This window comes from Acanthopagrus latus, chromosome 7, assembly GCF_904848185.1.
Source record: "Acanthopagrus latus isolate v.2019 chromosome 7, fAcaLat1.1, whole genome shotgun sequence".
NCBI classification, from domain to species: Eukaryota; Metazoa; Chordata; class Actinopteri; order Spariformes; family Sparidae; genus Acanthopagrus; species Acanthopagrus latus.
Genome location: NC_051045.1, coordinates 5,041,102 through 5,066,798, shown reverse-complemented (window position 1 = coordinate 5,066,798; position 25,697 = coordinate 5,041,102). Strand labels below are relative to the sequence as shown.

Genomic DNA, 25,697 nt, shown 5'->3' with positions numbered 1-25,697 from the left:
ACAGATCAGCACATTTGAAGAACATGAAGAAACTCACGCTGCACACTGTTCACCTCTCTTGCAATAAAGAATTGATTTTCATAACGTTGCCGTACAAAGACCTTCGTCGGGTGACAACCTGACTAACAATGTGATGAAGCCCTCTCCACCAAAACATTGTTATGAAGATCCAGTCTTGATTGTAAATGAGGTGATCAGTGTGTGTTGTGAGTTTGTGTCCTAAATTTGTCGGCACTTGGTCTTTTTCCTTCGTACCTGCCGATTCACAGGGGTCCATAAGTTTTACTCAAAGAACATGGCTAGAAATTTTGTTTTTCTGCTTCTATCAAAGCAGTGAAACAAATGTAGTCCAGTACAAGTATAGAGTATACACTGTGTTTGGAGTAAATGTACTTGGACATCATGATTACTTTTGTTCATAATGTGAAACCATGAGGCAGCTTGGAAGAAGTTGGTGAGCAATAATAACAAAAAGAGGCAACAGGAAAGCAGCATTTAAGACCACTGAGGGCCGAGATATAAACACTCCCAGCTGTCCGTACTGCAGATACTGGAAATATGAATCTTTGTTTCCAAGATGTTGTTCTCGCAGTCGGAGCCTCCTGCTGCGGCTGCTGGTCGATGAACTTTCTCACTGGGGCACTTAGAGGAAACCATCCCACCGGCGTTGCAAATACTTGTAAGCCTGGCAGATTTGAGTGTGTCACTGTCAGTCTGAATGAGTTGGAAACGTCATAGCTTTGAAAATTCACCCAAAATTGAATGGAAATATCCTGACGTGTGAAAAGAGAAACTGAAGTTAAAATGTATTATCTGTCTTAACCAGCAGTAAAGAAGGGCACAACACAGCCCAGACAAACTGAGGTTTCATTCTTCCGGAAAGAGAAATGTCGCACTTCAGACTGTGTCTTGTAAAGATGAGAAAATAAACGCTTAGATTTATCTCTGTCTCTTAAAACGTGAATCACAAAGTAAGAGAGACGCTGAAACCTCTTGTTAGTTTCAAAAGCGGTACAAAGACTCTACGTCGTCCCTTTTAATGAACCATCCGGCTACAATTTTTACAAATTAAAAAAAAATAATATAAAGACAAATCTCAGTGAGGGAATGAATGGGTTTCACACTTTTCCTGCTAATGAAACAAGTTTTTTGCAGATGTAAATTTTAATTAATATGAGTGTTTTCCTCTTTTACAAAGATGTGAAAGTGTGACTTATCCTGCTCGTCGTGAGGTTTCGTTCATCCTACTTCATTTCATAGTTACTAACTATCTACAGATAGTGTTGTTGCTGTCAACCAATTAAAATGTCAGACACATGACCTGTTTACCACATGAATCATTGCTAACCACTGACTAAGAATACCTTTCAACCTTTGGCAGGGGAATTCTCTGCTTTTCATCATGTCATTGCCACACTGCAGATGTGGTCCTTAATCAGAGGCGACCTTGGAGCTCGTCGTGGAGAGCAGGAGGGGAGGAAACGTCCCCGACCCACAGCAGGGTCGCATGTTCGAAATAATCAGACACTTCAGCCTCAGCTGCCCTCTGAAGTGATGTCTCCTCTGTTCCTCTGCCAGCGCCGAGCCGTTGGGTATTAGCGGCACACTTCAGCATCCGAGTGTTTCTTACAACCGAGAGCTTTCAAATCCTTCATTAGCGATTCATCTTTAAACAAGCATCCAGGAGTCATGGAGTCAACACAAATCACAACAACCTCTGACATGAAAAAGATGCCACAAGGATCAGTTTTTTTTTTATTCACAAAATTGATTTCCGCTGCCATTGTTGTCCTGTGCTCCAGGTGCATCACTTTACATTTCACACCGTACGTCTATACAATGAAGCACATCCAATGACTGAAATAAAATATCTGTACAACAAAACAGGGAGAAAAATACAGACAGTCACTGAAAATACAAATCCACACAACATTTTACTCTCTTAAACATAAAATGCTGCCTTTAAAAATACATATTTTTTTTGTATCTTAAAAGATAAGTACACGATTGAAAGTCAGGTCAAGTGTCATGGTCCAAAAAACATTTCTGACGCTTGAGCTGAAGTTGATTAAGACTGAAAAGACAAATCTCCAGAAGCCCAGAGATCCCAAATTGATTGAGAAGTCATTGTTTGCAACCTTTTTTAAACCGAAATCTTCCCTGCAGCTGCTGAGAGCTTGTCCTCATCAGAAAAAAACAGCATGAAGGTAAAAGAGGAAAGCAGTTTATTATGACCCATATTTATCTTGTCCTTCATTTAATTTTGTATTTCTAAATCAAGCCAGCTGACGAACAATTAGCATTGTATGACTAATATGACTTTTTGATGGGTATAAACTTTATTAAATGGTCTCGTTTCAGTTGAAATTGGGAAAATATCCGACTTTGGGTTAAAATAACCTCATTCAGTCTTGTAACGGACGTGACGTCGCTCTGATCTCGTATGTTACATCTATTCGGTTAAATTTATACATAAACTGACTTACTTTACATAAATGAAAATCAGTCTGGACTCTTGGTCACAACGAGGGGCGAACTCCAGTCCCTGAGGTCGCTACAGCTTCAAACTTTGAAGCGTAGGGCGACTGACCAGGCGGATGTATTAGACACGTTGGCTGCTAAGCTAACAGCATCTATGTGAAGTGGTTGAACAAGCTCGACTGTGCACAGAGGGTATAAATCCCGTTTTTTTAATTCTAGAGACAAGCTATATGAAGCCCTGTTCGGCTGTGAAGCTCCACAAATGTTTTGTGGATTTAAAAGAAAACACCTCACTGTCCGTCAGCATGAGGGGGGCTTGAGTTTCATTTTTGGGTGAACTTACCCTTTAATCTTCCCCAACTCTGACAAAGAACTTAGGATCAGTTCGGTTTGTTTCATAAGCACAGCTGCAGTATCACCGGTTACCAATATGTGCCCCGCAACTCATATGATTTCAGTGTGGGCCCTCTTGAAGTCGTGGATGAACTGGCAGATGAGCCCAAAGAGCTCCTCAGAGTCCTGATCCGCCGCCTCTCCGAATTTAACCTTGACAAGAGGGGGGAAAAAAACAAAAAAAAAAAAAAACACAGGATGAGCTGCTTGTGAATCAGAAACTTCAGCCTCACAGCAATTACATTCCTGGGACCTCGAACACATCTCACAATTAACAGCTGCATTCAGTTTCATTAGAGAACTGCTGCCGAGGTCATTCACATCCTTCTTAACGACGGACTTTTGATATAATCACCTCATATACTTTCTCAGCATGCGCTTCATTCCTTCAGTCTACTTAGACAGACTGCCGAATTAATGCTTATGCCGCGGTGGTGGTGAAGGGTCACTGGGCATATAAATGTTTGTAATTCTCAAGTCAGGCTTTATAGGGAGGGGTCGCAGTGGTTAAGCGCTGTAATTGAATGATTGCAATGCCGCTGACTGTGCAGGTTGAAGTTCAGGCTCAGACTGTGCCGCTGTCGCTCGCTCTTCATTTTCTTTACTTCTCACTTAAAGAGATTTAAACATTGTAGCTATACGTCCTAATTCTCTGAAGAACGGCTATCGATCTCGCGGCAGTCAAAGCGAGCTGCACTCCTTGAACTCTTGAGGATGTGTTCACTAATATGATGAAGTGGAGATTTGGGCTCCTTTTGCCTCAGTAACATGTCTTCTTTCAGGCTAGTGGGAGGAAAATGTTAAAAACACACATTTCAAGGTTTAATTTAGTTCAGATTTCTGGTTTTGGACATTTATGTAAATGTCACCGGCTTAAGTTACATTATTATCTGATTGTTGGAGTGATAGAAGAGAATTTTGAACTTTGGTTCATCCACTGTTCAGATTTCTATTCTGAGAATGCAAATTAGTTGTTTTTTAAATAGGTAACACTTCATTTGAATGTTTAAACATAACACCCTCACATAACTTGTAATGCAAATCATGAGTGTCTTAATGTAAATCAATCAACTGGATAAGTTCTGTGGTGATATCTCTTAATTAAACATTTGACCCTGTTCATCCACACTGTAACATCAGACCACGTGACTTTACCAATTACCTCAAGTCAAGCAGACAATTAAATATATGTTGTTAAAGCTTTCAAGCTCTTTAAACTTAAATTCTAATTGTCTACTTTACATATAATAATTCTGAGGTAATTAGTTTTCTGACTTTTTCAAAGTAAACAGTGTGTGGTGTCAAATCTTAAACAGCCTTTAGCTCAACTGGACTTCATTAACATCTGATTAGATTCACTTAAAGAAAAATGTTTTAAAGGAATATTGACACTTTGGGATAGATGTTTGTTTGCTTCCAAAATAGAGGAAGTTAGATTTTTACATTTACAAGTGATGTCCCCCCAACACATAGACATTACCTTCACTACCTTTGTTGGCCACTGACTGAATTTAATGTGGGTGATTATCTTCTCTCATCTCACCTGGTTGCTTTCTTTACTTTTGCTTTTCTTTTACTTCTTAACTATGTAGCTAGCAGACTGTTAGCTCAGCCAGCAGAAACCCCAGGAAGTCACTGCTCCCATCTAAGACATAATTTAGCACTTAAAATGTATGAATTGTTATTGTCTAAAAAGAGGAGATATAATGTGTTAGTTAGCAAGCTGTAGAGCTGCTGGAAGTCAGGTTTGTTACCTTTTGGACACAACCAGGCTAGCTGTTTTTGCCAGTTTCCCGTCTTTATGCTAAGCTAATCTATCTGGATGTGGGCTGCAGCTTAACATTTACCATTTAGGTGTCAAAGGGATAGAAAATATTCTCATCTGACTCTCAGCAAGAAAATGAATACGTTTAGTAATGTCAAATTATTCTTTTGTGTAATATTCATAGAAACAGCAGCTGGTTCTCGTTTGGTTTGGGGCAGATTGAGGTTTTCCGGAGGCAGAAATATTGTCAGTGGTCAATGACAGAGACGCACAGCTACAGTTTCAAGGTTTCTGAGTTTCAATGGGCCTGATCACATCAGCCAAATGTCTCTTCACGATGATGTTTCAGCTTTGATTACGAATTCAGCATCAGCCAATGTGCTGCTGTTAGCATGGTAACAGCCAGGAGGTGATTTCTATCATCGGGACTGAAGCGCTGAGGTCGAGCTTCATCCAGGCTCCGCAATCACTGGCTCGTCTTCAGCTCTACGGCTGTGAGCTGACTAATTAAACCCAATCACATGGATGCAGGTGTACAACACATCCATCTCAACGCTTCTTCTACCACCCAAACTTCCTCCATATTTATTATTCTATGTGTTTTCGATATTTAATTGATTTAATTAAGATTTAATGTACATAAATGTGTTCATAAAGGTGGGATACGTTCTCCACAACAGAGGCCTTGCTCCTGTTTTGGATTTTAGAGCTTTTTTTAAAAAAGCAGAACCTTTTCCGCCAACAGTCTATTTCTTAACATGCAGCAGAGAAATCTGTTTATTTTAAAAAAGATGAATAAATGGAAGACGGCACAAACAAATTCCTGCTGAGTAAAAAAACACACCTTGATTGAAAACTGCAATAGAAGAGATCCACCAGCGCCCACATTGGTATCTTTGTATTTTCTTATCACTCTGCAACTTATTTGAGTTATGTACATATTTGAGTTTTTGAGTACAAAGGTTTTGGTAGTTTCATCTGCAATAGAAATCCAGTTTTCCCACAGTGCCTACTTTGATATTTTTGCTTTTTGTCGTGTTATTTCATAGAGAATCTCACAACTACAACATACACTGTGCTCAAAGCTACTATCTCTGACAGCCATCAGCTCTCTGCACTCACTGGCACCATCAAACGCTGTCACCAAATATTACAATGCACGTCATGTGGTGCGATGACATCATCCCATGCGTGCGGCGTGATAGGCTAAAGACTTAAATCTGCTGCAGAGAGGGTGACGGCTCCAGCCACTGTGACGTTTAGATCGATTTAAACAGAATCACATGGCGACTACAGTCTTGTTTCCGTAAGATTAAAGGTCCAGTGTGTAGGATTTACTGACATCTAGCAGTGAGGTCACAGTTTGCGACCAACTGAACACCCCTCGTCTCACCCTTCCCTTCAATGGAAGCTAAAAATATTCCCGCTCTGTAGTCCGTGTTCGGTTTGTCCATCTTGGGCTACATGGTGGTGCAACTTCACTCCCTCTGTGGATAAAGGAGGCTCATTCTAAGTTAATCAAAAACACAATTATTCTCATTTTCAGGTTATTATGCTAATGAAAACATAACTATGATAAATCCTACAAACTTGACCTTTAAAACAGACCCGGGAGAAGATAACCATTTGCAAAATGATAAAAAATAAACAGGTATAATTGACTGAAAAGGTTTGAAGCTATTATTCAGAAGTGACTTGCATTATTTAATCTAATATGTACAAAGGGATTAAGTGATGATAAGTAATCACTTGACGAGTCCATGAGAGATTACACTGGCAGGGTGACACCTGCTGTATTGTAAGTAAAAAGTCTGTTAGTGTGTTCAAAGCCTCAGTTTGTCATTGCTGACAGTGAGTGTGTTTGTGTCAGTGTGTCCTTCTCGAAGGTTTACACAGCTGCAAGATGTCTGCTCTCAAAAAGTCCCTGAAAGCGAGACGGGGATGTCATCCGATTATTAACACCTGTTCGCTCTGTAATATATTACATACACTCTCGCATCAGATGTGCAAATCAGGCCATTTGCATTCTTTCCACCAAATATCTGCCAGGAATGTCCGATGTTACTCTTCGGGCGAGGCTCTTGAGTTCTCGTTTCACTCGGTTTGAGTGATGGAAGCTTGTGCAAAGCCTCTCAGTTGATCAGCAGGGTTGTTTTTTTTCTTTCTGTGCATGGTAAATATTTGCATACATTTTTACAAACACATGCCGTTCCCAGTAAAGTCAACAAATCCACAGCTGTGCTTCAAAATGGTTCAAGGAGAATGAAGGGATTCTGTCAGTCAGTGTTTCAGATGCTCCTTTATCTCCACACTGCCGTCAAAATGTATAACTGGTGATCAGAATCCACCAACGACAATATTGTAAAGTATTTCATTTAAAATATACGTTGGTAATTACACCACTATATAAAAGCACTATACAGTATAAACACTTAAAGGTGCAATGTGTAAGAATTGTCCACCAGTCCATACTGAAGACAAACAGGAGGCAATATTTCATCAGAGTAAAAGCTAACTGCTGCTGACTGTAACTACCACGAGCTAGTTAGCTCAGTTAGCCGTACAGCTAGTGGTTCAGAGCAGGAGCTCGGGAAGTGTTAGTGTTCACATCGCTGTGGACTGGGACGGGCCAAGGCTATCGATGTACATGTCGTGTAATTTGTTAGAAATGGCTAACATTCAAAAGTAGCTCCAAAAGTATACAGTGCTCACTGTACTGGACTTGCTACTCTTTGGCGGAAGCATCTCGCTGCCGTTAGCAAACGCCTCAGCTAGCCGTGGAGCTACTCGGCCCTTATTAGCCGACTGGCGTCTGATGCAACTCAACCTCCGCCCAGTTCGTCTTAGCACGTTTCAGGGGAGAAGTTGCAGCAGTGTGAACCGACATGTTGCAGCTGGACTCGGGGTGGTTGTCTGCGACTCAGCCTGTCAGGTCGCTGATGGCTGCTTTAACAGCATAATGCATGTAATCAATGTAATTAGCGCCTACCACTTAATTGGCAACTCTATATCTTTTCCTCCGCTCACATTCACAGCCACTCTGCACCTCTCCACTGTTCTTTCTCTTTCCCTCTCACACACTCGCTTCGAGACACACACGCCTCGTTTCCGCCTTTTCATCATTGCTAGTGAATGCGACTGTAGCATGCAACTCGCTATCACAGTGCTCATTCATATTTTAAGGCGCTACAAGTTATATCCAGCTGTAAAAAAAAAAAAAAAAAAAAGCCAGCGGTGAAGAGACACTGCAATTGAGATGATGCATCGTCTCGTCCAGTCACGTAGACTGTAGATGCAAGTTAAACTTGTCTCGTTGTGAATCTTTAGTCTTCTTTAGTGAATTCAGGATTTATTTCAAACAAGAAATCCAGACTGTTTTGCTGAGTTTATGTCGAGCTTGAATAGAGTCTGTTTCATGATGAGTTAACAAGGCAATTTAAGCTCATTTTATTTCACTAAAAGAGAGAAACTCATAGAGAACTCACTGTTTTTATATCTCCCAGCTGAAACTACACCTATCAGTTCTACCGGCTATCGGACTACCCAGTAGATATCTCTGGAACAACTCTGGTCGCATCTTATAAATCACCCCTTTACAATATTTATACCTCCTTATATTGGAGGCGAAGCTGGTGCACAAACAGACTACATGAACCATTTATTATTTATAAATGCTAAATAGTGAAAAGAAAAACACCTGTTAACATTATAGATAGAAAAACAAGTTACAAGACTAGATACTGAAATGACTGAAATGTTCAGAGCGCCCAACATCTGCATCATCTCTAATCTGCAGGTTTGAGCTCTTTGCTTGAAATGCAGGATTAAAAGCGGCTTATCGTGCAGACGCAGAGGTGGAATCAATTCTTCCTAACTAAAGATATGTGTTGAGGAGAAACTTCTGGCAGCGTGTCTTAGCTGTCAGCTGTTAGCGTTCGGTCGAGGCGTTAGACTTGTTATTTTTTCGGATATGTTACAGCAGAGCACGTTACATAAAACGTCTCCTTCTGTTTAACACTTTTTTTTTTTTTTTTGAAATCATGCCTCCAGAGTACCAAGAAAAAAATAAAATAAATAAAACGGCCTCTCCAAAATCAACCCACCAAAAATTTAATGAGCTCCTTCTATGTATAATAAATTAGCATGTTGGCTATTCGAGGACATCGTTATGAATTCTCCTCCCCCGCGACAGGATGGGACAAAATATGATGCCTTCTCCGCAACCTGCTGCTTCCATGCACAGCAACACAGCACGGTCAGTCTCAATCACATTTTTCCAGTGCCTCCAGAAAGGGTTCGTTACATGTGCTGGAGGGTTTTATGGACACAATATTCAGGAATCAGGGGAGCAGGTGAATCTGGAGACTCGGGACTGGGCTGCGTTCATCTGTACAAATCCCTCTGCTTTGATTCTGACTACATTTGTGATGCTTGAAAATACTGAAGAGGACACAGACTGGACCGATAAGGATGCTACCATTAAAAAAAAAAAAAAGAAAAAAAAACACTTCAAAGCTAATTATTAAAATCTAAAATAAATATATATATAAATATGTCTTGATTCCACTGGTCTAACTTTGATAAAAACACACAGGGATGATTCCTGGTGATTAAAAATAATCCCCAGCCTGAAGGTGACGCTACAGTTAAAAGGTCAAATTGTTTAAACTCTGAAAAAGGTCACAGCTGCTACACCACTAGACCCATTTTCTATAACATTTGGGATTATTCATCTATGCAGTCAGAAATAATTAAATGTGCTATCGGAATGTACAGCATGAAGCAAATGTGTGAGAAATTATGCAGTTGTTTCACTAAAAATAATCTCAAAAATTAAAAATAAACCTGTCTGGGGGGGGAAGAGATGCTCCCTGAAGTAATTTAGCTTCTCCGTATCTACAAATGATATCATTTACATAACAACTACTGTCTCATCTTGTTATTGATTTCTCAGTTGCTCTGAGTAAAAATAAGCTTTTGATTTAAACAGTCTTCTTTAATGAGTTTTAAAACTTCATACAAAAAATAACAATGCTGCAGTTCCCTCAACATTTTGACTTTATATATTTTTTTAAATGTATGGTAAGCAACTCGACAAACAGCCTTTGTCCAACTGGACTGTAACTTTATTTATCTAGCCTTTGAATAAACGAAGAAGGACGAAGATGAAGAATGTGCTTTCTTGCCCAATGCTGCACAGGTTACCCGTTTTCCAGTCTGTATGCTAAGCTAAGCTAAGCTAACCAACTAACATCTTCATTTTTACAGACGTGTGTGTCAGTTTTCTCATTTCTCATCTTACTTTTTGCAAGAAATCAGCAGTTTTTAACCAACATGTTGCCTTTTTCCTTTACTTGTGAAATAATTACCTCTTAGATAGATCTATTAAATCCACAGTCACAAAAGAAGAGAAGTAAATAAAGACTGTTAGAGAACAGACTGAGCATCAGAACGATTTCCTCACTCTTTCCATGGCGCTCACTTTATAGCACATTATCCCCCAGCCTCCCTTTTTTGCTCGCTTGTGTGCAAGTTGTGGGGAGAAAAAAGCCAAAACTCTGCAGTTCACAGGAATCTAATTGAGGGTCTAATATAACACAATTCCCCACCAGGCCTAAAGCTCATAGCTCAACACTGTAATATCTCAGGAAGGGTGAGGTGGACTCACTCTCCGATGATGGATCGTCCATAGAGATATGGGAGGGGTGAGAAAAATAAGCACTACTTTTGTATTGACTGTTTTTTCAGCGGGGAGTCCATAAGAAAAAAAAAGATGTAGCACCTGTTAAGATGTCAGAAGTGGGCTTGAGTTCAACAAACCTAATCTAACCAGGTTGGCGAGCAAAGAAAACGTCTCATCGTTATAGACGATGCGATAAAACAATACACAGGGACCAGTGGCACCAATAAATCTGATGATATGTGAGACGGAGGACTTTCCTATATGAGAGATCTGACGCTGAAGGCGAGTACAGCTCTCTGACTCATTAAACAATATCATCATTTTGGTCCCAGATTCCAGTCAACAGCGGCGAGAGCTTAAATCAGAAATAGCTCAAGTATGAATGAGGGGCGGTATATTTAAAAATGAGCTGTCAAGTACAACAAAAAAAAGCTTCCTCCGACTACTTTTTCTACTCAAGCACATAGAACTTCTCTGTATGTGTCCTTGTGTTAATACGCAGCTGTTTTACAAAGACGACATCAGAAACCCAGCGGGGTTCTCCTCCTGCTCCTCGTTTTTTAATCATGTCTAGACCATTCATTCATTCATTCATTCATTCATTCATTCATTCATTCATTCTTTCATTCATTCATTCATTCTTTCATTCATTCATTCGCTGATGTGAGATCGCACATCAAGGGTCAGCATGAACTTGTCTCTCACACTCTCTGGCGACATGAGACGGCGGCAATTGCTCACCAAATCCTGCAAAAAAAAATAGTAATAAATTATCCGCAGGAGTAAGTACGGCATCTCTCAAAGCTGCAAATCCCCGACGCTCGTCTGTTAAATGATGCGGAAGCCGCGGCCACACACACTATATATAAGATGCACTGTGTCCTTGTGTTAAAAAAATAAAAAAATAAAAAAGGAAGTAACCTTGGGGACTTCTCCGTTTGAATTATATGTTCTCACCCGGCGCAGGGTGGGGAGATACGATGACAAATAATTGAAGAGGGGCCATCTATACGCTACTGAGGGCTGAGGACGATCCATCTCTGAGGCTGTACAAAAGAGATATTGAAATAATAACTCAAGGATTACCAGCGTGACAGAGTAGAGTTTCTTCATCTCCTCACACGTCTTCGTCAATGCCGAGAGATCCGTGTTGTATTTCTCAATTGTCATCTGGGGGATAGAAAAAAAGAGAGAGCACAAGGAGCTCCTGTTGAGTTTGTTCAGTCATTTAACTTCACATTTGTCGCTGAGGGGTTAAACTCCACAGAGCCTCCCGAAGGGCCAGCACACACTTTATATAGTGGATTAAAAAAAAAAAAATCTTAAAAGTTTAGAATAAAAGGGAATCTCTGAACTGTAGATGGCCAACTGCAATAAAAAAAATAAAAAAAAAACCACTTACACGCTCATTTGTATGCTACAGCTGCGTCTGAGTAATTTAAAGGAGTAGTTTGACATTTTGGGATTTATTTTTTAATTTCCTGCCAATAAACTCTCTAACTCCGACTTCCACCAATCAAGTTCTGGTCGCGGTCAGTGGTGGAACACAACGGAGGTTGTAAAAACATATCAGAAGTGCACCGGGCTAAAGATAAACTGGAGGCTGTGATTACAATAGAAGAAGGCCCAGGGTCAAACTTTACAACAACATCATTAATAGAGCAAGTCTTAAACATTTATATACTATTAACCATTTGTTAAGCAACTGTAAAGGTTGATTAACATAAGACGGAACTTCATAATAACCATCCAAATAATGTTTATAGACACTACACAGTGTTTATTGACCATATAATTGCATAATAATCAGATTTTAAAGTGGCATATTGGTGTATTTCTGGACCTCACTGCTTTCCGTAGATCCAGTGTCACCTGCGTGATGCCACGCCTCCATAACATCATCACATGAAAGCTATTTACACCTTTTTTTATAAAGTTTAATCGCCCACTGTTATCTGTCTTTTTTTTGTTGGCTCATTCATGATCGTTAACAGCAACGTTAGCCGTTTACTCCCGTCGCTAGCAGAGACCAGGACAAACAAAACTGTTACGTCACATGTGAGTCGCCGACGCTCTCTGGCCGGCCGACCACTGCTGGGTGACTTGCTGCATCACTGGCTGTGCGCCACTTATGATATTGTCTGGGAAAATCGCCATCGACACCCAGTGGACGTCTTTGGTATTACAGCAGATGCAGGGGCTTATCGTAAGTGTTGTCCTCGCCATTTTGCATCCACTTTGGAGACGGCCCTTAACTTCAGCTCCTGAGTTTTCCATTTTCACATTCAGTCACCAGAGTGCAAGTCTGCACTCCAGAGATCATGAGGGTAAAATACTGACTCCCACCACATGGCTTTTCTGTAATTACCTCCACCATGAGGTTATGTTTTCCCCAGTGTCTGCTTGCTGGTTTGTTGGTTTGTCAGCGGGACAGAAACTACCAAACAGATTTCCACCAAACCTGTATGGAGGAAGGTTCACGGCCCAGAATGGACCCCATTAACTTGTGGTGCAGATCCAGATAAAGGGACAGAGGCGGGAACTCTTTCTCCAATTTCTTTTACCTCACAAGATAAGGTTTTTTTTCCAACATTGTCATTAATTTCTCAGGGATTAAGACATGAATCTTGATTAAAAAAAATATCTGGAATATTAAGGTGGTGGGTATCTTTGAGTGAGTACAGTTTGATGGAGGGGAGGGGACAGTTTTAAGGAGATTTAAGGACAGTTTTCCTCAATAGACATCAGCGCTCCTTTCAACATTGTTAAGAGTGCGTTATCAGCGTATGTGAGGCCTGTGTGAATGGAAGCGGCGTGAAGATTGTGTCAGTCCCAGACACGTCGGCTCACGGGGAGTGAAGGGTGTGACAAATGTTGCTGCAAGAATGCGGATGCTGCTCAGAGGACATTACCTGAGCACATCCAAATAATGCATTTGTTTACACGATGCTTCATGAAGCGGTGTGTGCCAATTAAAAGAAGAGAAAAAGACCACGAAGCAGATAGTTAGCAGATCCATTTGTGCAGGAAACAACGAGCGCAGTCGATACTGTGAGTGTTCACGAGAGGACGCATCGCTCCTTTTTAAATCAACGCATAAATAAATAACAAACGAGGAGGATTCGCCCGCTCACCTTCAGGTCTTTGGAGAAGTTCGGGTGTTGAACGCCAGCATTTCTCTTCTTGGATGTTTTTCTGTACTGAATGACTTTCTGCAGCTCATTCTTCAGCACTGAAACAGCACACACACACACACACACACGCACCTTGATTAACATCCATCACATTTGACCACTGAAGCAAATAGCTGCTTTAAATCGGAGGCTGTCTCCTGTGTGATGGCGGTGATCTGCGGTATTTGCGCTTGTGGCAACTGCTTGTAAGTCATCACACAGACAATATATTGGATTGAGGCCGTATGTTCCCTAGACAATGAGATCAGGGTGTTTTTCAGTGGAGTACACTGACACTACGACCACAGAAGGATCTAGTAAATGTTATCATCGCACTTCCCCCTCTTGAATAACTGCCGTTGCCGTGAAAGAGTGGGGTCGGTATTACAGCGGTCTCAGCAAACCGACTGAGTCGCTGGACTTGGTAGTAAAATGTGATCTACTCACCATCCACTTCTGCGGTCAGGCCTTTGATGGACGCTATCCAAGAAAACAGAAGTAAAAAAATAAAGTGACTCACAGAAAATGCACGTTTCACTTAGCAGACCACAACCGAACGGCACCACACAGATTTTTTACAGCTTTGATCAAATCTTGATTAGCGAATACCTCCAGGGACAGTTTCAAATTCTGCCAGCTCCTCGGTAAAAGCGGCCAGGCACGGTTCATGCAACATGATCTGCTCCACAAGGGCATGGAGCAAGGTGAACTTCCTGTCCCTCCCACGTAACTGGGAGAGCTGTGGACGGAGAGAAAAGATGGAGAAATAAACGGAGGTTTGACAAAAGGCGGCCACTACCCTGTAGTCTCCTGCTACACAGCTCAAGGACTTAAGAGTCGGACATAAAGGAAACAAGACAGATGTGTGTTGTGCTATCTGAAGGCCAAGGAGAGATAATGTGTAGAATCTGTTTCTGGCTCCTCCGGGGTTCCTTATTTATATTATCAACCTTGGGATTCCTATTTGAAAACCTTTTCTGTCAGCGTGAATACCGATGTAAACTCTAAACTACGTGTGTGACGGCTTGTTAACTGTTTGTATATGTTGTGTGACGGCTTGTTAACTGTTTGTATATGTTGTGTGACGGCTTGTTAACTGTTTGTATATGTTGTGTGACGGCTTGTTAACTGTTTGTATATGTTGTGTGACGGCTTGTTAACTGTTTGTATATGTTGTGTTTTAAGTGTTAAACTTACCTGAGTACTGTACTTAAGTGCGATTCTGAGGCACTTACATTATCATTTCCATTTTTCACGACTTGGAGTGTAACTTGCAGGTGAAATTCCTTTAGAAATGTATTCTTAACCTTGAAAATAGTTATTTCAAATATGAATGCCGGATTTTATGTTAAACTAGATTGAAGTACACAGAACCAGAGGTTTATTTAGAGGGAGTCTGAAAATCTGTAATTTAGTCTTTTTCTGTCGTTTTACATCACGTATCATTGTTTTAACATCATGTTGAATTATTGAGGTTGTTGCAGATTAGTTCGCTCGTTATGTTTGGTGCCTGCTGTGTTCTGTGCAGGTGAGAAGTCAAGACTTTCACAGCTGCATCTGCGACAAAGTGATGAGATTTTAATTTAAAAAATTGAATCTGATAGTCTGATGAAAGTTGAATATCTGATCCAATAATCTGTTGACCCGAAGACAGTTTATACATGTACATACTTAGACGTAGACATACGTATGATTTACTTTTACTTTTGATACTTAAGTAGATTAAATATCAGATACAATACTTCTACTCAAGTACTTTTCACAATGGTGACTGTCACCTTTACCAGAGTAACATTTTAACTTGATAACTTGATTTGTTCTGCTTCTAGTTGAGTATTTTAATTTTCTGCTTCTTTATACTTCTACTCTGATACAGTTCCGAGGCTTTTATGACACTATTAGTCGGTCGCTACACAACTTGAGTCAGTTGTAGTTATTTACAATTCATTTTATAACTGCAAAATATAAAACAGTGAAGAAATGTTGTGTGATCAGTGACTGAAGTTCTATCTTGCCGACCAGCTGCTCTTTTTTTTTTTTGCCCTCTACATTTTCTACTTGCCCTTTTTCTTTTTGCTTCTGGTGCCAAATCTACAGTAAACATCTATAATTATCTCAGTGGTTTTTCATACATACTTTTGTTAAAATACTTGTCTATTCACAGTTCGCTTGGTTCATATTATTAATAGATTACTGTCTGATTTGTACATAGAAAATTCAGTTAAAAACAGATTCATCTGAGTGACAGCTGACATCTTTTTCATCATGACTCATAGTTAGTCACAGCAGCAGTATCTGTGCTTTAATGTACTTGTATTAAAGGGCAATTGTGACTTTACAATTCAAGCCATGTTGCGCTATATAATTGACATGCGAGAAGGACCTCTCTCTCATCCAGTGATAAACACTCATGGTCTTTTTCTAGGTTAGGTTGTTTACCAATTTAAGGCCGCGGACGTCTCTGAGGATCGTAAGTATGCGCAAGACATGCACCGAGTATTGATGCGCGAGGGGAAGAAAAAAAGAAGCAAGAATCAAAAACTGAGACAAATTCGATAATTTTTTCTTGGAGGCAGCCGGCTATTAATTTGATGAGAGTCTGTCTGAAGCCGCAACAGTTTACTTCTCTCAATTAGACCTGGAAACACCTCTGAGGGGAGCGCGAGGCCTCGGCTTCATTAACGGAGCAGAGGACGTTTTACTTCAGTGCCGAGAGCACACTGCCCCTTAAAGCCTTCCCAGCAGACAGAGGAGTGGTTCAAACTTAATTCAGGGAAAGGGAAGAAAATACTCGCACGAACCTCAGACGACACTTAAAACAATACATCCAACGGCTGCTGAGCATTTAAAGGGACAGTTTGTAACATTTTTAGGGAACATGCTCATTCGCTTCCTCTTCGAGAGTTAGATGAAAAGACTGAGACTGTGATCTGTTCATATGGAGCATATGAAGCTTCATCCAGCAGCTTGAGGTGAGAACAAAGACCAGAAACAGGGTAAAACAGCTGGCCTGGCTCTGTCAGAGAGAAACAGATTCACCTCTGAAGCGCGCTCATTAACACTCTGGATCTTGTTTGACTCTGTATAAAAAGACGGGGTGTGAAAACAACACGCTGTGGTTTGACGAGCATTATTTTCCAATTTCACTGCTCCTCCGTGTTGTCTTGTTACCCTCTTCTTACCAATTTATAGGTGCGTTACCACCACCGTCGTCCCACCCCTGCCGGCGGGTCACCAAGGAACCTGTAGCCAGATCATATATGTGCAGTAAACTGACGGAGAAAGGCAAATGATTTCATGAGTCTGTGTATGTGACGTATGAAGTCCGTACACCGCACATCTATTTCACTGAAGGCCTTTGCACACCGAGTCCACTGCACGTTTAAAAATGAACACGACCTGATGTTCTGTGTCTGTACTCCCTACCTAGACGTTCAGGATCAACTGGGTTTGGAGAAATTGGTGAAGTTTTTGACATCCTGAAAAACACCCAGAAATGAGCGGGATAAATCCACAGCTTTGTTTTACAGCAGGTTGAAACTCTCCCCCGCTCTTGTCTTGCTTTCAGGATTGGATGGACCTAGTAGGCGATTGTCTTTTCCTTTATTCTCCCCTTCGCTGTTTGATGACTCTGTCTGGTCTTGTTTTTTATCCAATGACAGGCTTAAAAAAAAAAGTGTACAAAAAAAAAGCGGACTTGGTGTGCCAAGGCCTTAAAGGGTAGCTCCTGCTCCAGCTCCTGCTCCTGCTCCTAGACAGATATATATATATAGCGCCAATAACGCCTAACCCAGCTTTGGACGGAGTCTGGCAAACTGTTTCCCAGCATACTCTGCATTCTGGGCTAACCATTGCTGATTCCAGTTGCATGATGACTCGACTTGACCTAAAGGAGTCGAGGGAAATACTGTATATTGACAAAGGGATGTGAAATAAATGGATACATACAGGATGTGCAGTTTGCTACTCATTTTCATGCACTTTACATGTCTGACCGGGCTGTGATGACACTGATGATGGCTGCTACAGATGTTTAGCTACTGCTGTTTAATTGTGTTTTTAAGGTGCCCGTAGGCCTTTTGAGAGGGACATTAAAATATGAGAAAGGTATTAATCCTCTCATCCAACTCTTGGCCAGAAGTGTGTTTCTTTAAAGGTCAAACCGCTCCTTTAAATAAACCAGAAAACAGGCTCAGGCGTTTTGCTCCGACTGACTGCACTTAATGATGTTCATTTCTAAGAGATTCACCCACGAGTGGCCACGCTTTTTGTGCGAAGTTTAATTCCTCCGGTGACAGCAGGTAGCGACGCCATCACATCTGTCAGGAGGACTGTGTCAAGGATCTGAGCAGAACCTGAGCGGCCGACACAGGAAGCGGCTTGAAAGACGAGGAGCCCTCGCTGTGAATATCAGTGAGTCGTCTTATTAGCCTCGTGCCGCAACTCTATCAAAGGTCAGGCAACAGTGGTGGAGTCGTACTTTAGCTAAGGAGGAGAGGCGGAATCCCTTGGCCTTTTCCTTCCTGGCGTTCTCGTTGAGGTAATTGCCGATGGCGAGGAGGTACTCCAGCACGGATACAAATGACCTGCAGTTGTTGAGCTGTGTGCACATCCTGATCTTCTGGTTAATCAGCTGGAAGACAAACACAGGGGCACAGAGCAAAGTCATTTTTGATGTGTGAGCCAGTCGCACGGAGGCTGTGGCATTCATTTCTTCAGACAGCAACTGTGGAATTCAAGTGGAATGAGGGCTGAGGCGTGTGCTGACGGACTGGAGACCAAAAATAACTCAAGGCTTTTGTGTTTTACATTATAAAAGATAAACAGCCATCTCACAACACAACACCTTGTTTAACCTCATAAAATGAATAATCAGGGCTCGGATGTTTGGCAGGATTATTATCTGGTATGTAATTGTGTCAGGAACGAATATCCCTCTAGAATATCGCACCATTTCCTTGTTTAACCGGTTCTGATCCGGCACTGTTGGATATGGAAATTGTACTGATTTTTAGGCTTTGCCAAATGGTGTGCAGGAGGAAAAAGGAGTTGAAGCCGTGGGAATCATAAGTTAGCTATTTCCAAAATAAGGTCCACGCCAACCTGCAACAACACACCCACCATATGCTCCCGTTTTAAGAGGAGCTGTGTGCGGGAACCATCTGCACAGTGATGGAAAGCCACTGTGGTTTGTGTGAAAGATAATTGAAACAGCTCAGCTCGAGGCATCTGATTTCAGTACGGATGTTTAAAGCATCAAAATGTGAAGTCCTGGAGAGAGAGATGATGGTTGACTCTCGTCCACAGCTCGTCAAATACCAACGCGTCAGTATCTGACTGTGCGGGGACGAGACTCAACGATCAGCTGCGTCTCTGTTGGACTGTCACGTTAAAATAATGTCACATTAAAATAGTCAATTATTATCTACGTTATCTCCAAATGGAAAGTCTGATGTTCTTTCTCCTTCCTTCAAAGACAGTTACAAACTTTGTTTGCATGTCCCTAATAGCATGGTTCTGCTCTAATTTAATAATTCAAAACTAGTGTGGGTGTCCTTCTTCCACCACTTCCTGATCTAACAGTGTGGGTGGAGGCGAGACGTATTCAGGCCGTCAGAGACGTCCCTGGATGGCGGAGGCTGTGCACGGCGGTGAGGAAGTTAACCAGACTAAAAACAGAGCATGCCCGTCCAAATTATCAGCATAAATCTAGACTTTTCATCTGTGTGCTGCAACTTTTGTGCGTTTGTTTTTAGTTTCCATTTTCTGTTTTGTGTTGTGACAACGCTGTGCTGATGATCTGGTTCTGTTTAGGAACAAGTTCCACTTGGTTAGAGTCTGAAAAATATCATGTTTTGGCTCAAAATATTGGATTTTGCCTCCACAAACGTGGCTAGAAATTGTCTCACAGTCTCAGAAATATCCGGCGGTGTCACACTTTTGTCTCATCACAATTTCGAACTGTTGTCATGTCCACACCACCATCCCCTCCACCTCCCGAACAAAACAGTCATGCCCATAGCAGCCCGTGACACGTACAAATGTGAATCTAACAGTGGTTTGCACTGACGTTAACTGGCGATATTTTTATCTTGACCACTCGGCTGCGTTAGCTCTCCTGCTAGCTGCCAACAGCTGGCTGTGTTGCGAGACTCAACTCATTTCTGTGCAGGAAACATGAGAGAAAGTTTTTAGTTTGTTTTATCTCACTGTATTTGACTGCAAGTTACTGCTGGTGCAAATCCATCATTTCTTGATTTTGCTTATTATTCAAAGCTTTCAAATGATGGAGGAGTTTTATTGTGAATATTTGCCACCAAATCACCGGAACGGCTTTTCCCGATAGTGCTGCGGGGAGGAAGAGTGTTTACAGTCGCTTGTCTGACCGCTACACAAGCCAAGCACGTCATCAGCTAGAAACACACCTTCAAGCGGTTAGCCTCGTTCAGATGGAAATGCAAATCTCTGCGGCGGCGGCGGGCTGATGCGCTGAGGGCCCAACGATGAGCCCATTCCACACTCGAGAACACAGGTGAGGCTTTATGCTTTCTCAGAATTGTTTTCAAACAGTATTTTTTGTTTTGTTTTGCAGACGGAAAAACTTGAAGACAGGTCGATTCAGCAAATGCATGTCTGTCAGAGGCTTTCTTAAGGGACCCTCAGGGACGTAAACAGGACGAGAACAAATCTGCAGCCCAGTATCTCGCTACATATCGCTCTGTATTTGCATCCACGCTCATCTTTGAGCAATCAGATCTGAGGGACTTGACTTAAATCTCCTCTTGTGTACCAGCAACATTTTCTGTTCCACCTCTGTCAAAGCTGCAGAAGCTAAAGATGTTCTAACTTGAGTTTCGTCGCGACTTAATTGGAAAGCGAAGGTGTGATCGACAAAAAAACGCTGAAAAAGCTATGTTTAGTTTTTTTTCCATGCAGCACATCACAGCGTCAGCGGGTCCTGAGCACTTCCTCCTGTCTGCCGCATCACTGACTTCGCCGCTGTGTGTCTGCCTCGTATTTATATTTTCAAATGGCTTCACACCGAGTGCGGTAAACAGTCGATAATGCGGCGTAAAACCTGTCTGTGTCACCAGCGGTGCACATTGTAGGTGAGAAACATCTCCCAGTTGGTGACTTCTCCATTTTCTCTACCTCGAGCCCTGTCTGTCAGGTGGCAGGTAAATCCTCCTTAATGTTCGGGGCTTTACGGGAGTCTGCGGTGTCAGAGAATCAAAGGATTTAGAGTATTGTCCGACAGAGAGGACCCCGACCTCTCCATGTTTGAACATATTTCACTGTGAGACGGGGCCACACTCTGCTGTTGACAGTAGATTAGAAAGCAAAGTGCTTCTTGTACCTGCACAAAAATACCAAAGTTTGATCTAAAAGTGCCCTTTTTTTCCTAATAAATCTTGAGTAACAAGTAGGAAGGGAAACAACACCAGGGAGGGGGGAAAAAAAAGCCCAGAGTAAATTGAAACTTAATGAAATTGCTAATCTTTCTTGTCTTGTCATCTCGCTGGCACACGATATGTTTCCCTCCGCGGTTTAGACAAAGAAAAATTGCTGTCACAATCAATGGATTACAGTGCCATCATTCTTATCCATTGTTTCTCCTCATTCCCAGACAGTCAGCAGACAGGAGATTAGGGCTGAAGCACTGATGCTGAAAGGAACAGAAGCTTGAGAGAATCACATGAAAAAAAGAGCAGAAGAGCTGGGAGGTATTCTCGTCTGACTGCAATATCTTCGCACCCTGCGGTCCTCCATGCCAATAAACTGCAGCCGTCTATAGGAGAGCCAGCGATTAGTCTGACTCATGATGAACCTGCGACATCCGCTGCGCCGCCGAGCCTTAAACATACACGTGTAAGGGTTAAGAAAATGAAATATAAGCCAATCGATAAATTATATTCATCTTGTATCTATGTGTATTTTTTTTGTTGTTGTTGCGACAAAAGCAGTTGTTTTTGGCGACATTTTTCCAGAGATGTTTATGGTGAGCGACTGGCTATTTTTAATGAGACGGAAGGACATTTTCAATATTTATATTTACATATATTCATATTTTTAACAAGATGTCCCAACATTTTAAAGCCATCTTTGAGGCAACAAACTGCGTCATTGTACAGAACGTTTGTGTTTGGCAACAAACCAAATCATTTTTAAAAAGATGTTGGAACATTTAAAGCAGTTCTGGTCAAAACAACACCAAGTATTTTTAACAGGATGTTGGTAGCTGTGTTGATGAGATGTCTGAACATTTTCAAGCCATCTTCGTTGGCATAAAACAGGATATTGTAGATGAAATGTCAGGACATTTGTCAGGCATGTGTTTGGCAACAACACCAACCATCTTTAACGAGACATCGGGACATTTTCAAGCCGTCCTCTTGGATACGACACCTGGTATTTTTAATGAGACCTCAGGAAAGTGTTGAGGTGAAAAAAACATGAGATTTCAGCCAAAACATAAATTCCTAATAAACCAAGTGGTTTCTCTAGCGCAACCTAACCACAATTGAAGCACAGCGCCATTGCAACATAAAATTGGAAATGTACACTTAAGGAAATTCAAAGAAACATAAACTTCAGCATATCCAGAGTTTACAGAAACAACAAGAATCAATGACAATGTTTATTCTGGCTGCTGGGTTGAATCTTACTCAAGGTAACAGCTTGGACACCTCTCAGCGGTGATAAGATAACACCAGACAATACAGAGAGTGAAGAAGAAAGTCAGCAAACGTTACTGAACATAACGTCAAGAAATCTTTGATAGATTCCTTCAACCAAAACTTCTGCCTGACTCACCTCACATAGATCTCAATCTGCAATGGTGACTCTTTAACAATGAAGAAAACAACTCCCACGATCCCATGATACATCATGACATCATCAAACTCTCTCTCTTTTGTTTTCAGTGTTTTGTTAGATAGTGGGAGGAGTGATGTACGGTGCATTTAAGAGTGTTTGTCTTTTGCCAAAAGTTTTTATGGAGTTGAATTGATGAATATTTTCCACTCCGAAGTGAAAAACCCCCAAAGTGGGTTTCTGATAAATGTAAAATCTTTGTACAGAAAAATGGAACCTGATTTGATTAAGAAACATATTTTCTTGCCTCATCAAACGGTGAGCGACGTCTTAAAGTGCCTCTCATGCCTGTCTGTTTCCAAGACTCTTAAGCATCAGGAAAATAGAATAGAAACTACTTCACCAACCACTTCAAACACAAAGCTCGAAGCGAAGGGAGGAAAGCTTTTATGTATTAACGTCGGTTTGTTTCCAGATTGTCTTTTCATTTACGTCTCATGTCCGGATGTCACTGAACATTAGCATTTGCATTATGGAATAAATTTGCATGTTCGTGCTCGGCCGTGTGCTGTGGAGGCTGCAGGTTTCACCCATTTTGCAGGTCGTAGGAACGGAACAAACTTTTAAAAAAAACACTCTGATTCGACCTTTGATTGGACTCCATAGGTGGTCGAGGAACAGAACTCACCGGCTGCAGGTCGTTGATGCCGGTCGGGAGCTCCCTCAGCGTCAGCAGCAGGTCCAGTTGTGAGCTCAGGTAGGGCACGTTGCACATCTGTAGCGGAGAGAGAGGATGTGAGCGTAATGGGCTGTGTGTATACAGAAGAGAGCGCGATTATCACATCATTACACAACCTATTTCCATGTGATTATTCGGAATTATTTTTAAAAAAGCAGCAGTGCTGCAGGGAGATGCCGCAATAAGACACAGTCATCGGATGGCTGCGGTTTGTTCTCGCATTGGCTCAAGATCTTTGGCGAGAGAACCTCAGGCAGTAGTGGAGTGCTTCAGGCCCGTCGACTGGGCTGATTTAATAGAGAAACTGAAGGCTTGACACCTCGAAACGATTGGCTGAGCTGCCTAGTCGACCTTTGAGTCGGGGTAACCTCTAATAAATCACTCCACATTGTCAGACCGTCTCGCTCGTGCCCAGGTGCCATCTCCCAAAAAGCCAAAGGGCACTCGGTCTGACGGATGGTTAGGGCAAGATATTAGGATTAGCGATAGAAATCAAGGCCGTGTAATCATTTGGCTATTTATGAAAATAAATGTACCAGTATGTGTCATCCTCCGCACTCAGAAGATCCATTTTTCTTCATCTTATCACATTTTCTGACACATTTATGTTTGGTAATGGGGCGAGGAGGAGGTTAACAGATCACACTGATTCCACGCCAAGGTAACTCTGTTATAATTTTACTCGTCCTCGGCTAAAACTGTGTTCAGACGTTAGTCAGCGCGTTTAAAGTAAACACATTCTCTGACATTTCACCTGCCTTTTCTCAGATCCTTAACTGGAAACTGTCTTTAAATTTAAGATATGAAAAAGAATTCTTCGTGCTGTGGTACAGAGCAGGTGAAAAGCGTGACAGACATGATTTAAGAACATGCACAGACCTCATGTACAGCGCAGCGTAACAGAATGAAGCCTCCCGAAGCGTGATTATGATTTGTTTAATCTGGAGGAAAAGGTCAGAGCTTCACCGCTAATATATCAAGTGATCCTCTTTAATGATGGAAAATCTGTTCTCAGATGCCTCCACAGACAGTCTGAGAAAAGTGATTATTCAGAGGTGTTACACAGATAATAGGACACAATCACAGGCACAGGGGTGCTAAAGAAAGCATGCTAGCTTGCTCACAACTATAATGCAAACACAGATGCTAGCAGCTATAATGTTGACAACCCATCCTTGTCAGAAAAACAGCCATAAAGGTTGATTGTAAAAGCAGGTTATTAGGACCCATATTTACATTTCTTGTTAGGCGGCGCCCTCCAGTGGCTGCAGTAATTAATACAGCTGCAAAGGAGGAAGTCAGGTGCAGTCGTAGAAAGAAGGAAAATTGGAAAAGTAAGAATGTTGGTGTAAAATAGTCCAAAAATATGTTAAATTAACAACAGAGTTAAACGGTTTTCACGTTCCCCACTCAGGCATCCAAAGCTCCAGTGCTTGCAGTGTAAAACAACACCAACGCTCCCCCAGATCTCCAAGCCCCCAGACTGGGTTTTGTTGTGCAGATACCTATGATGGGACTGCTAGCTGCACAGCTAACTGTGCCAACTAGCCAACTGCAGCTACAGTTAGCAGCAGTTAGTAGTTACTCTGGTGATATGCTTAAATATTTTACAGGGTATTTTAAAATTGAGAAAACTATAGCAGTTTATATCGTGGATCATAATCGTGATTAATTTGATCATGGTGTTATTTTTTTGGCCCTAACAGCCACTCATACATCGTGGACATCTATTAAGCAATTTCTCAACCTAAGTTGTGGATCAACCGTCAACTTGCATGTTGGGATACACAATGCAGTGCAGACAGCAGCAGAGACAGACGAACCCGTGCAGCTCATGGAGGAAACACTCCGCTCTGAGTCATAACGACGCCACAGATTGTTAAACTGGGAGACGATTCAAAAATGAAATGTGTCAGCCTGTTCATTTTCTTTAATAATTTAATGTTTTTTTCTGGGGGGATATGTGTGAAATGACAATGTAATTGCCGAACATCACTCTTAACAGAAAAAAAAACCCTCGAAGGGTGAACCATCACCTCTAATCTTAAGAGTTTCAATTTCAGCCATTTCAGCTCCTATTAAGCGCAGCATTTGAATACCTGCTTGACTTTAGTGGCATTAAAGAGGACGGATTGTGTTGTGTGTTCAGCAGCATTCAGGGCGACTCAAGGTTACAGGAGAAGAGAAGCCGCCTTGTCTCATACATATGAAATCTTTAATCTGGAGTTAAATATTCCTGAATGGTACTGTAGAGTGATCCTGCTCCTCATCTGCTCCCCCTCCTGCAGCCTTTATCCAACCACACACTGGTCATCCGACTGCAGGCGTGCTGTGAGAGTGATAACCGCATGAATGCTAAGAGCTCGTCATGACAACCACAGTGTGTGAATGAGGAGGAGGAAGAGGCAGGTGAGCGGAAACTCAGCACACATGAGGACGAGCTGCATTAAGTTGTGCCGAGGTCACGGTCAAATCCTAAACTGTCTTGATTCTGGTGAGAAAACAAACTGTACCTCCATCATGTAGCGGTCCACTATGTGCAGTTCCTCCACAGGTCCTTTGTGGGATTTGTACATTTCCACATCGTCCATGGTCGGGACGTACCTGAAACATAAAAACATGCATAAAAATGTGACTTTTGTAGAGGCT

General features: G+C 41.7%; 1 protein-coding gene across 1 annotated transcript in view; it reads right to left on the bottom strand.

Moving 5' to 3' along the window:
- Positions 1-1,098: 1,098 nt before the first annotated feature.
- Positions 1,099-25,697, bottom strand: part of LOC119022270 (formin-like protein 13) — a 37,081-nt gene continuing 12,482 nt past the window's right edge. Inside the window, exons 4-11 of the mRNA XM_037102954.1 lie at positions 25,562-25,652; positions 22,998-23,084; positions 17,976-18,128; positions 14,105-14,234; positions 13,943-13,975; positions 13,457-13,554; positions 11,409-11,492; positions 1,099-3,027 (exon numbers count right to left, since the gene is read on the bottom strand). Of these exons, the coding sequence (XP_036958849.1) occupies positions 2,926-3,027; positions 11,409-11,492; positions 13,457-13,554; positions 13,943-13,975; positions 14,105-14,234; positions 17,976-18,128; positions 22,998-23,084; positions 25,562-25,652 (778 nt within the window). The 3' untranslated portion in view covers positions 1,099-2,925. The remainder of the gene's footprint in view (positions 3,028-11,408; positions 11,493-13,456; positions 13,555-13,942; positions 13,976-14,104; positions 14,235-17,975; positions 18,129-22,997; positions 23,085-25,561; positions 25,653-25,697) is intronic.